The sequence below is a fragment of the Equus caballus genome, chromosome 10 (genome assembly GCF_041296265.1).
Source record: "Equus caballus isolate H_3958 breed thoroughbred chromosome 10, TB-T2T, whole genome shotgun sequence".
Taxonomy (NCBI): Eukaryota; Metazoa; Chordata; class Mammalia; order Perissodactyla; family Equidae; genus Equus; species Equus caballus.
In genome coordinates, this window is record NC_091693.1 from 19,706,946 (window position 1) to 19,719,519 (window position 12,574).

The window sequence follows — 12,574 nt, forward strand, 5'->3', positions numbered from 1 at the left end:
TCCTGTGACTTCCACGACCAATGACGACTACGTACACCAAAGCATTTTATTGGGCGTGAGGGAGGGCAGGATTTACGGTCACAGAGACAGAGACACAAAGACACAACCCTGCCCGGGGAAAAACACCCCTCTCCCCCAGCCCCTTCCCTTTCCTGTGACTTCCCCTATATACGTTCCCCAAATTCTAAGCCGAAATAGGGGAGTCTGAGAGGAGAAGGATCCCAGATTTTGAGTCATTTAACCCCTGAGGGACACCACAAATGGCCACTGAGAAAACGAGGGTAGTTTGAAACCACCCAGGAGAATAAAGTGCAAGGAATTGTGGGGAAGAGGGGCATCTTGAAACCACCACGGGGAAGTTCGATGGTGGTGGCTTCAAACCGTTGAGTTGCTAGACTTGAGCAGCCACTATTCAGACCTGAAAACCGTGTCGGAAAAAGTGCATGGGGGTGGAGAGGCGTATCGTTAAACCCGCCGTTTTGGTTATTTCCCTAGACTTTGCGCTAAGCCAGGGAGAAGGTTTTGGGGAGTTTGGTGCTTCAGCAGAATCTGCTGGTGGAGAGAGGGACGAAAGGGGGAGGGGGGACTTGAAACCGCCATTTTCCCTCAGAAACGCTGGTGAGAATCAATCCTTAGAATGGCGGGGACGGGTGATTGGTTAAACCAATCTGGCAAATGCAGAATAGAGTTGGGAGATTTGAAAGTTCTAGAGGAAGACCTTGAATTTTTCTGAAAGGAGAGGGGGGCTGACTGATCTCAGGGCTTAGCCCGAGAGTCCGTGGGGTTAAAGGAGAGGGAGGAGGTGCCCCAAAACCACACGAGAGAGTACGAGATTGGACTGTCCACTCAAATAAAGCCCTGAAAGGAGAGATTTGAAACCACTGAGGCAGAACAAGAAAGGAACCTTTAGGGGAATTTGGGTATTCTTGAAACTGCCAGTCTGCAGCTTTGCTACCCCTGAGAGGCAATTGGGAAGGGAAGAGGACGTGACAGCACTGGGAACCAGGGAGAGTGCTTCGTAGGCCTGAGGCAGGACAGAGAGGACTGGGGTTCCTAGACACTGTCACTCAAGCCAGAGATGTGTGGAATGGAGGTCCTGGAAACTGCCATCCAGTGGGAGGCACATGGTCAGTAGTCCCGGACAGGGGGTGGGGGTCTTGGGGGCTGAACTGTGCTGTGTGTGGCCCCGTATGAGGGAGGGGGAGCAGGGGGCGCCCCGGGGGGCTCAGCCTCATCCTCCATGTCGCTTTCGTCACTGCCAGCCAGCTGGTCATGGCCAACAAAGCCACACTTCTCTTCGCTCATCTCCTCAGGCTCCGCCCACGGCTGCTTCTCTCCGGAAGCAAAGACCCCGTAGAAGATGACACCCCCATAGTGCACCAGGGAGGCAATGAGGAACACGTACTGCCACTCCTCCCGAGTCTGTGAGGGGACAATAGGGAATTGGGGTCAGAGGACAGAGAAACAGGGGGTGGAGAGAGACCCTGAAAGGGGGAGGGGAGGCCCGGAGAAAGGAAGACGGAGATAGACAGAAAGGCTGAAGGTGACCCAGAGAGGCAGGGGTGGAGCCCACGGAGGGTGACACAAAATTTGGAGCGCGAGCGGGTCAGGAGCGGTGCACAGACCTTGTGCTTTGTCATGGCGCCCACGATGATGGGGCACACCATGCCCGACAACGTGCCCACACCGTTGGAGATGCCCATGAGGATGCTGGCATAGCGCGGGGCGATGTCCAGGTGGTTCACGTTGAACCCTGGCGAGGCCAGCCAGGAGGCGTCACACCCGAGTCTCACTCAAGCGACTCCCACTGGGCCGCCCTCCCCCATCCCTCTTCCCATTCCCCTCCCCCCTCCTTCCCGCTGCCCTTTCTAGTCCACCTTTTTCGAGGCTGGGAGGTCCCCTTCCTGAGCCAGGAAGTTCCCCACAGAGCTGACCAGGATCCCCCAAGCTCCAGATCTGCGGTTCTCACCAGAGATGGCGAAGCCGCTGAAGCCCACGGCGAGGACCAGGAAGGAGATGGCCACACCCTTGGAGTGCGAGTAGCCGACCACCAGCAGCAGCGTGGCCTCCATGCCGAAGCCTATGGAGGGCCGCCTCATCTGAGCGCTGGCCAAAGCGGTTCCCTCCAGACAGGTTCCCACCCCGGCCCGCCTCCATCCGGCCCTGTCTGGCCACCTCCACGCCTGGCCCTTGACCACGCGCACAGGCTCCACCGCCCCATGTCCCCACTCCCTGACTAGGCCTCGCCCTGAATAGGCAGGGTCCAAGCACCACCTGTGCACCCTCACTCTTTCCCTCTCTCTCCCAGCTCTTTAGGCAGCACACCGCCCAGACCAGTGTCTCCAGGTCCCCCCACTCATAGCCCCTTTTCAACACCTAGTTCCTGTCCTCCTCCGCCCCGTCCAGTGTAGACCCCACCCTTCCAGATCCAACTGGGTCCCACCTCTGCGCCACCTGGATAGTCACACCCCCCTTGCCCTTCCATGCCGCGGCCTCTGAGACTGGCCGCCTGGGATTAGGTTGCATCCAGGTCCGGCCTCATCCTGGCCCCGCCTTTTTTGGACACGCCCTCTGACTCCGCCCCCATCCTCCCACGGCCCCGCCCCACCGAGCGCTGCCAGCCCGGGTGGTCCTGGACCCGGCCCAGGCCCCGCCCCACTCACCCCCACAGTTCATCAACTTGCGCACGTTGGTGGTGGACATGATGCGACGGCTTCTCAGGAAGTCCGCGATCTGGCCGCCGATGGGCACGATGATGGTCATGACCAGGTGGGGCAACGCTGACACCAGGCCCACCTGCGCCACCGAGCGTTCAGGGCAGGGGCTCAGGGGCCGCCGGCCGGACTCTCCGCCCGATTCATGCACCATGGGCTCCTCCCCGTCCCTCGTTCCAACCCATTGGGATCCAGGCGCCGCTCCTTCCCCCTCACCTCGACTGCACCCCCTGCCCTCCCCTCCTGGGCCCAACCTTGCTGATCTCGAAGCCGAACACTTCTTCGAAGTAGGCAGGCTGGGAGATAAGGAGCAGGTAGAACGTCCAGCTGCGGCAGAAGTTGGCCACGATGATGGCATAGACTGGCATGGACGTGAAGAAGCGCCGCCAGGGTGTGTTAAACTTCTGCGGGGGGCGAGAGGAGGGGCCGCTAAGGCAGAGACCAGGGCTGGGCGCTCTCTGTGTCCCCTCAGAGACCCCACTATAGTCCCGCAGAGACCTAGGTTTCCCGACCTCACTAAAACCTCCAGGGACCCAGGGGCGCCGGCTCGACCATGTCTCTGTGGGGACTCTGGCATCCCAGGCTCACGGTGACACCTCGGGGATGCAGGCGTCCCGACTCAACCGTGGTCCCTCAGGTTTGCAAGTGTCCGGACCCCACGATGACCCTCAAAGGCCCATAAATGTGGGCCCAGGAGTCATTTTCCACTCAATGACGTCCCCTAGTTCTAGCCTCACCCACCCCAAGGTCTAAGCAAAACCGCCACATTCTAATCCAGCCTCTGCTGGTTTAACCCCGCCCCATCAGTGGTTCCGGTTCCGCCCACCTCGCGATCTGGCCCTGCCCTCAGCACCTGCCGATCCTAAAGTCTGGTCCTCCTCACGCTTTAACTCCGCCTCCTAGGTTCTGGCCCCGCCCCCTTTGCGTTCCCATCAGGTCCCCTCTAACAGGCTCCCCGAACCCATCACGGTCTACACGCTGTGCGTGTTCGAAGTCCCCTTTTCTCCTGCCTCCCCGCCTGGGTATCCCTCCTCGCCCCGCCGCGCCCCGCCCCGCAGCCTTGGGCCCGGACCGTGACCGGGTTCATGAGCTTGGCGCTCTCGCCGATGGCGTCCTCGATGTACTTGCGCTCCTCCTCCGAAATGCTGGGGTGCAGCGCCGGGGACTCATACGAGACGAGCAGCCAGAACAGGTACCAGAAGATCCCGAAGCTGCCTGGGAGGGGTCAGGAGGGGGATGGAAGCGAGGTGACCACCGGCCTCGCTCCGCCCCGGCGCCACCCGGACCCAGGCGTCTGGGTCCCTCACCGTAGACGTAGAAGACGGAGCTCCATCCTGAGTATTGCACCAGGACCCCGGCGAGAGGCATCGCCACCACCGCCCCAGCATAGGAACCTAAGGGGGAGAATGCGGGATGGAGAAAGGGTCCATCTTCCCTCAGATCCAGGAGTGCAGATACAAGTTCTGGGATACGTGTGCAGGCCACAGCCCCTCCTCCCTCAGACCCTCAAGTCTGGATCCCCAGCCCCTTCCTCACCGCAAAAGGCCGTTGTCGCCAGGCGACTCCGCTCTAAGGGCGGGGCCCATTTGCTCCAGATCCCGTGGCAGGCGGGGTACGTGACCCCCTAGGGAGGAGAAAACCAAGGTCAACAAGAGAGGCAGAGTCAGAACGGGACTGGGTCATAAGGGGGCGAGGCTTTACCTCTACCAACCCCTGCAGGATCCTCACGAAGATGACACAGCCGTAGTGGACGCGGGCAGCCGAGGGGATCAGCATGTTTAGAGTGGATGTAGCCACAATAGCAAAGCCGAAAACCCTAATGGGAAGAGTCCGTGGTCGGAGGAAAGGGTCCAGCTATCCCGCCATGCCTTGGATTCTGCTTTTCCGCCCACAGCAGGCCAGGCCTTGCACTCCCCAGAGCCCCGGGCCCCACCTTCTCTGTGACTTCCACCCGCCCCAATCACAAGCCCCGCCTTTCCCTAAGACCCCGCCCCCGAACCCAGGTTCCTCCCATTGTCCCAGAGTCAGGCCCCAAATGCGAGGCCACATCTTCTAACCCCACTCACACAACTGTAGTTCCCCCATCTCGAGACCCCATCGTTGTACCTGTTGGCTGCGAATTTTTGGCAGATAAATCCTCCGGGAATCTGGGTGACAATGTAGCCCCAGAAAAAGGAGCCATGGATGAGGCCGACAGTCTCTGGATCCCAGTTGAACTGAGCTTTCTGTGGACCAAAAGGCACATGGAACCAGGCGCCGTGCCCCAGGCTCGGCCCTTCCACCAATCAGCACCCACAGACTTAGTCCCTCGGCCAATCAGAAACAAGGATGCCCTCTCGCGCCCAAACACCCTCCAATCAGAGCTCAAGCCATCCCTCCAGCTCTGCTCCTCCGCGTTGCTAGGGCAGCACTACCTTAGCAACGGGGCCTGATGCTGCCTAGAAGCCTCGATCTTCCTGCTTCCCTGCCTCAGTGTCCCTTCTCTGAATGCCTGGTGGCCCATATATGAGAGTGCGGACTCTTTCTCCACTTCTAACCAACTCACGAACTATTTTCAGAGTGACCTCGATGGTGTCTAGGCAGGCACAAGAAGTAGCCAAAAGAGCAGGCCTGATTGGAAGGGAACAAGGGACGGGGTTGTCTACAGCCCAGATCAGGAATTATTCCTGAGGCAGGGGCTCCATACTGAAATTAAAATAGGGAGAAAGTCTGAGGCGAGGTGGGGCTTTGGGCAACGGCCAGAGAAAACGAAGCGGGAATTAGCAGCGGCAACTTTAGGAAAGCCACGATCGAAATTCAGGATGGAGCTTGAGATGAGACTGGGATTAAGCAGGCGGCACATTGGGACAGGCGCGGAGCGCAGGCGGAGCAAAGTTGCTAAGGAGGCCCAAAATGGAACAGGGGCAACATATAGGGAACCTAATGCTGGGCCAGAGTCTGCATTTTGAAGTCAGGGACTTGAAATAAATAGGGGCGGGGCTTATGTAGACAGGGGCGGGGCTTAGAGCTGAGAGGGCGGCACAGATGGGCGGGGCTACTCTGGCTGTTGTTTGGAAGGGGCGTGGCATAGTCGAGTGCGACAGCATCTGGAGCGCGGGCAGGGCTGGCAGGGGCGGGCTGTGCCAGGGCTTCAGCCCGGAGCTACCTGCACCACCACGTGGCCCCCGCGGTGGGTCGTGCTGTTGTTGACCATAGAGACGATGGCCACGCCCAGGTTGCAGCGGATGCCAAAGCTGATGCAGAAGCCCAGACCGCTCATGATGGCAATAATGTAGCGGCGAGGGAGGCCGAAGCAGGTGCAGTCCACGATGGGCGGATCCCGGGTCTGCGTGGTCACTGGGCGCCCATCAGCACTCAGCTCCAGCGTCTCCGCACCTTCCTGCCGCTTCTCCAGAAGGCTGCGGGGTGGGAAGTCAAAGACTCGGACGTCCAGACCCCCAGCTCCCTCCTCCCCATGACACAGGAGTCCAGGGAAAACCTCCTGCTTGAAAAAGACCCGAGATTCTAAGCCCGCACTCCCTCTTTCCCCAGGAGTCCAGCCCCTAACTCGCCTGTCCCCCCAGGACCCATGAATCTGGACCCCAGGTCTCCATCTCTCTCACACCCAGAATCCACACCCCAGCCCCTTCCTCCCTCAGACTCAGGTGGGGAGGTCCTCAGTTCCCTTCTCCCCCAGCCTTCTCATCTCTTGACTCAGGAGTTTTAGACCCCAGACTACCCTTTGCCATCCTTGAGCCTACATCCCCAGCCCCCAGCCCAAAGCCCAGAGACTCCCTCCAGCCCCCTCTCCTAGATCTGAGTCTATTTGAGGAAGCAAAAGGCGCTAAGGAGATGCTTCAGCAAAGGTGTCAAAAGAACAGATGCTTCTCAGCCATGTCTGCTATATATACTGGCCCCCTCCTCCCCTGCGCCCTGTGGCATGCCCTTTCCTGCTTCCAGGCCCCAGGTGTGGGGCTGACATACAGCTGACTCCGTTCAGCCACCCAAAGCCCATTCCCAGTGACTTGGGGGTGCGGAGACGTCCTGGGCCCTGGAATCCAGCAGCCCAGCAGGACATCCCTGGGGAACCTTGAGTTCAGGCTGTCAGCCTAGGGGGTAGGGAGGGGGAGTGGCGGGTGGTGTCCTGGCAAGGGACAGATGGCCCTGGTGGGGGATTGGCTCAGTCCCCAGTGTGGCTCTCGCCCCCGCCTGTTCTGGATCCAGGATTGAGTCTGTGATGACAGAGAGGGTACATGGAGAGCCACCTCAAACCCAGAGAGAGGCTGCAGGGAGAGAGAGGGAGGTGCCCTGAGACAGTGTGGAAAGACCCCAAAGGAGGAGGACAGAGATGGGGAGTGGGCAGGCTGAGAAAGAGGGTCAGAGACACAGAAGGAGGGAGAGAGATCCAGAGAGAAGGGGACAGAGACCCAGAGAGGGGGAGAGAATTAGACAGAGGCAGAGACACGGAGAGAAGGGGGAAACAGGACAGAGACCCTGAGAAGGAGGGGCAGGGAAGGAAAGAACAGAGACAGAGAGGGAGGGGGACAGAGATCCAGAGACAGGTGGGAACAGAAACCCAGAAGAGAAGACACAGATGCAGAGACCCAGAGCCTTAAGAGAAAGATGGGGAGACAAGGAGACTGAGGAGAGACAGGCTGGGGACGTGACTCGTGAGGTGCAGCCCCTCTCTGCGGCGGGGACTCAGCCAGGGGATCGGGCTGGATCCCAGGAAGGGGCTAGAACAGATGGAGGCGAGGGAGACTGGGACGGGGGAGGGAAGAACAGCCAGACGGTCTAGGGGGAGGCGGGTGGAAGAGAAGAGAGAGCACAGTCACCCCTCCCCATCCTAGAACTTAAGGAGGTTGGGGGGGCGGTGATTAAGAACTGGGTGGGGGGAGGAGGAAACGGGGGCAATGAACAGAACTGAGGGGGACAAGGAAAGAGACCCTGAGAGAGGGGAGCCAGAGAGCCAGAGAGGGGAAATGGAAGCCCCCAGAATGAAGCCCGGGGTGGTGGGATGGCTTCTTCCCATCAGAATGTGACAGCCAATGAGATTAGACCTTGACCCAGGTTGATATCAGATGCTATTTGACACTGAAACTCAAGATGTGATTGCAGCCCCTGAAATTTGATATTCATTGTTAATATCAAGAGATGTCAGATCTCTGGCCAAGGCTTTCTAAACTGGGGGTGGGGGGGGTGGGGGGGGACACGGATCTCAGTCTTCCACATCTATCAAATGGGCGCAAGTGTAGAATGGAAGGTTAGGAGGGGGGCGCTTCAAGGGAACGCCAGTTATTTCAGGACAAGAGATCGAGGGAGGCAGAGGTGAAGGTGGCCTCAATGCTTTGCAGAGAACAAGAACAGAGAGGGGGAGCCTGGATGCAGATTCCCCCCCACATACCCTTGTCTCCCCTTCCTGGGTGCCCGCGACTCAGATCTGAGGACTTGGTGATGAGCCAGTTAACCGAAATGAAGACGTCGTCTCAATCTCCCTCTCTCTGGGTCTCTGTCTCTGCTTCTCTCAGGTTCTCTGTCCCCTTACGTCCTTTTGGTTCTCTCTTATCTTCCCATTGTACAGCTAAGGAAACTGAGGCTCAGAAAGCGGAAGTAGCACGTCCAAGGTCACACACAGGAGTAGTGATGGGGCCTGATCATTTCCTGGCCCCCAGCATCGCCCCATCCAAGGCTGGGCTCTCAGAAAGGATGCCCGTGGGCTCCTGTCTCTCCCGCATTCCCTTTCCCAAGTCGCCCTGGGCTACCATCTGTTTCCTGGTCTGGGTGTTCTCCACCCACTCCAGCATCATTCATCTTGAGGGAACTCTGCAGCCTCCCTTCCAGGCTTGAGAGGGAGTGGCCTGAGTTCGAATGATGACACTTGTCCTCCTCCAGTGATTTCTCCCCCTTCTCGAACTGAGCCTCAGTTTCCCCAGCTTGGACTAGAGGATTCAATGGAATCAGGGTGTTGTGTCTAATACAGGGCATTCCTCTCTCTCTCTAACCATCCAGTTGAACCCCAGCATTCAGATGCAAATGCCCTTCTCGGCTCAAACTCCCTGATGACTGTCCTGGGGGAGCTCCGAGCTCTGGGTCTGTGGGGCCCAGGAGGCAGCTCAGAGAGGTGACAGTAAGGCGGAGACAGACTGAGAGAAACCCAGACACAGATGAGAAGCTGGGAAGCAGAGACTGAGGGAGGGGGCCTGAGAAACACAACACTCCCGCCACCATCCCCCCTCCCAGCCCCCTCCCTCAGCACGTCTCTCTGGCTCTCCTGACTTCGCACTGATGTATTTTGAGAAACTCGTGAAAGGAGGCGAGAAAAAGGGTGGGGAGGGGCTGGAAGAATCGGAGAAGAAGGGGTGAGGTTATCTCAGCTCCCCTACCCCATCTCCATCGCTGCGCCATCCTCCTGCCCCCTCCCTTCTGTCCAGCTTTATTCCCATCTCTCATGTTACTAGAAGGTGGGGTAACTTCGGAGCTAGGAGGGGGTCTGCAGCAAGCAGGACTAGTGTTAGACTTAGAGAAGGACTCTCATGGCCTAGTGAGATGGGCTGAGGGTCAACTAAAGATGGGGTCAGGATTGCGGGCCAAGCGGACAGGGTCTGAGGGAATGGCGGCGGGGGCACGGTACTGATGAGGCCATTGCCTCCCGCGCTGTGGCCAGATATTTTTAGGCTTCTCTGCAGCTGAGTAATTTCTCTGACTTGGAGCCAGGGCTGGGGTTGGGGGTGAGAGACTGGGGGAAGGTGTCCAGATTGCCCCGGGGACACGCAGGTCACTGGGGTCATCTCTCTGGCTGGGAGGAAGTCCCTCTTAGCTCTAGCCTACATCCTTTGGGTAGTCGGCCCTACCCCAGAAGCCTGCACCTCCTTTCTCCCCCAGAGATCCAGGTCCCCTGGCTTCTTCCTCCCAGCTTAACTCTCCTCAAGGACAAGGACCAATGGGCCCCAATCCGCTTTAGCTTCAGATTAAACTCTCTGAGAGACGGAAACTGAGAAAGGCGCAGAGATGGAGAGACCCGGGCTGGGGGGATAAAAGCCTAGAGATAGAGGGACAGAGACCCAAAAGAAGAGGGTCAGAGACCCAGAGAGGGGAGACAGACACCCGGCGGGGGGACGCAAGCTGGAGGGGCGGGGGGGAAGGACACAGACCCAGAAAGAGGGATTGATAGAGATCTAGAGTGAGCAATGGCCAGAGACTCCGAGAGAGGGGGACAGAGACTCAGAGATAAAGAGAATAGAGACCCAGAGAGAGGGGGACAGAGATGCAGAGACAGAGAGAAGATAGGTAAACAGAGACCCAGAAGTGGGGGAAGCGTCAGAGACCCAAAAGGTGGGGGATATACAGTCCCAGAGAAAAGGGCAGCGCCTGGGGTGGGGTGGGGCGCAGAAAAATGAAGGAGAAGATGCATGAGACAAGACCACAGGACCAGAGAGAGGGGCGCCGTCGGCGACAGAGGGAGAAAACTGGAAAGATGGGTGGACCCCCCCCCATCCAAGGGTATCACCCGTCCAGCTGTCCGTCTGCACCCAAGTGGGAATGAGCATCTTCCTCAGACCCTCGCTCTCTTCCCCGCCCAGGACCCCCACCACGCTCACCGGTGCAGCCTCCCGAGGGCGCGACCCGCTAGCTTCCGAAACTCCTCCTGGCGGAACTCCATGGTGGCTGCCCCTGCTGCCGGTACCCCCCGCTGATCCCCCCGCCCGCGGGCCCGGGCGGCCGCGTCCGGGTCCCCGGGGTCTGCCCCGGCCCGGCCGGCCCCGCAGCTCCGCTCGGGGGGAAGGAGCCTGCGAGCGCTGGCTGCAGGGGGGCTGCCACTGCACTCGGCGTCGGGGGCGGGGCGGGGAAAGGCCACGCCCATCCCTGCTAGACCCCGCCCCTCGCATTCTAGTCCCGCCCCCCTCCCGCAGCCCTTTATCTCTATTCTGTCCCCGCCCAAGACCACGCCTCTGGCTTCTGAACTGAAGTCTTGCGGGAGTTACTCGCCCCTGTGCCACGCCCCCCTCCCCACCCGTCCAGCGCCTTCTATCCTAGATTTTCTCTCCTCCTGAGTTCTCTTCCCCAACTGAGATTTGTCCCCCTCACTTCAGTTTCCCCTAAATTCGTCCCCGCATTTTCGTCCTCTGTGCTTCCATCTTCCTCTGAGTTTCCTTCTGCGTTTCCTCCTCCCAGTCCCATCCCTCCGAATTTCTGGGCCCTCCAGTTCTACCTCCCGCCCCCCGAGTTCCATCCCCAACCCGCGTCATCCCCAGATCCAGCTCTCTCATTCAGAGGGTACTTTTCTCATTCAGAGAATTCTTTCCCCCGGAAATCCCAACCCCGACTTCGATGCACCCATTGTCCCCTCGAGTTCTTCCCTCATCCAGTTTCCTCCCTCTTAACTTCCATCCACCTGTGTCCGCCTTTCCCCTTTGGAATCCCACGTCCCTCCAGGTCTACTCCCCCTCTGGGCGCATCCCCCTCCCAGTCCCTTCGCCCCGATTTCCTTCCCTTCTGAGTTCCACCCCTACAGTTATATTCCGCGCCCCCCAGTTACAGGTCATAATTGCCTTCCCACCCTGGGATCTATCCTGCCCTTTGAGTCCTGTCTCCAACCCCTTTGAGTTGTTTCCCCGCTCCCTTGGATATTTCTCCACCCCCTGAGTTCTGTCCTCGCTCTCAGAGTTCTATCTCCTTCTCTGGGATCTGTCCCTGCTGATTTTCGCCCTCACCCCCTGGAATCTGTCCATCTGAATTCTGTCCTCACCCATTGGGTTCTCTCCCCACCGGCTGAGTCCTGTCCCCTCCCGCTGAGATTTGTCCCCGCCCACCTCCTGGATCTGTCCCCACCCTCTGAGTTCTTGCTCCACCCACTAGTTCCAGCCCCGCCCCTCTGGGGTTGAACCCCGACTCTTTTGAGTCCCCAGCCGGCAGGCGCGTCCTGCCCGGCTCCTCTCTCCAGACCAGCCCCCTCCCCGACGCTGAGTCCACTGCCAGAGGCAGGCCACAGGAGCGTGCTCCCTTCCCCCCCTGCTTCGGGCCGCAAATGCATTTGGGATTAAATTTTCATGATGTGGCACAGGCCCGCAAGGGGGTGGGAGGGAGCAGTCGGTGCAGCGGGCGGGCGCTACGGACGGGGTGGCCTGGCTGCCACTGCCCGCCGCGGCCTCTCGCCCCTCGCCTTGTCTCGCTGGGTCTCTGGGTCTCACAGTTTTGCCTATGTTTGAGAAAGCCCCTGATTCCCGGGGAGCCCGGACCCCTGGGTCCCAGGGAGGAGTAGCCGGCGGAGCAGTCCCCACGCGCCACCCTGTGGCGGCAGAATTCCCTGCCTGGGTGCGGAGGCGGCGGCCGCGGCTCCGAGCCAGGTGTGAAGGTGGAGCAGATGGTGAAGAGGAGGGAGGGGGAAGGGGGAGCCGCTGCTGCCAAATCTTCGGCCTTCGCCGGAACCATCACCATGGAGATAGAGGAAGGCGGAAAGGACCCAGCCCCACACTTTTTCAAGACCTGGGAATGAGTTTCTCGGCCTCCCAGGGAGAGTTCCCGTGTGAACTACAAGTCCCAGCGGCCGCTGGACCTCACCGTTTGCTTCGAAAGGGTCGCGTACTCCGAGGGCCGCTGGGAGTTGTAGTTCTGAGACCGTGGGCTGAGGATACATTGCGCCCTCTGGTGAACACGGCGACCACGTTTGCTCCTTCAGAGGCACCACTCTATCCGATGTCATCCCCTACCTTTGCGCCTTCTCACCATCTACTCCCCCTCGCCCCCAATTCACTCCGTTCCAGCCACACCGACCTCCTTGCTGTCCTTCCAACATTTACCACTGAGGCTCCTCTATTTTCTCATCCTCCTAGGACTCGCTACGGAAGGAGAGGCTGTTGGCAATCATTCATTCATTCAATAAA

The 12,574-nt window shown here is 59.4% G+C and overlaps 1 protein-coding gene across 2 annotated transcripts; it reads right to left on the minus strand.

Annotated features, from left to right (window-relative positions):
* Positions 1-32: 32 nt before the first annotated feature.
* Positions 33-10,523, minus strand: SLC17A7 (solute carrier family 17 member 7). Of its 2 annotated transcripts, none has more exons than XM_023650132.2 (12): positions 10,292-10,523; positions 5,860-6,112; positions 4,821-4,939; positions 4,416-4,530; positions 4,251-4,338; positions 4,022-4,108; positions 3,787-3,929; positions 2,969-3,118; positions 2,664-2,796; positions 1,970-2,080; positions 1,626-1,753; positions 33-1,422 (listed from the first exon to the last, which is right to left on the minus strand). In XM_023650132.2, the coding sequence occupies exons 1-12, from the start codon at positions 10,351-10,353 to the stop codon at positions 1,129-1,131; spliced, it is 1,683 nt and encodes a 560-aa protein (XP_023505900.1). In that variant the 5' UTR covers positions 10,354-10,523; the 3' UTR covers positions 33-1,128. The 2 variants fall into 2 exon arrangements, with proteins under 2 accessions (XP_023505900.1, XP_023505901.1); XM_023650133.2 differs by lacking the exon at positions 10,292-10,523 and adding an exon at positions 8,098-8,781.
* Positions 10,524-12,574: the final 2,051 nt, after the last annotated feature.

Excerpts from the sequence above, each read along its gene's own strand:
- SLC17A7 (XM_023650132.2), bottom strand. The coding sequence starts at position 10,353 with ATGGAGTTCCGCCAGGAGGAGTTTCGGAAGCTAGCGGGTCGCGCCCTC. Across the intron at positions 4,940-5,859 it reads GGGGCCACGTGGTGGTGCAG|AAAGCTCAGTTCAACTGGGA; the intron begins GTAGCTCCGGGC and ends TTTGGTCCACAG. Across the intron at positions 1,754-1,969 it reads CAGCGGCTTCGCCATCTCTG|GGTTCAACGTGAACCACCTG; the intron begins GTGAGAACCGCA and ends TGGCCTCGCCAG.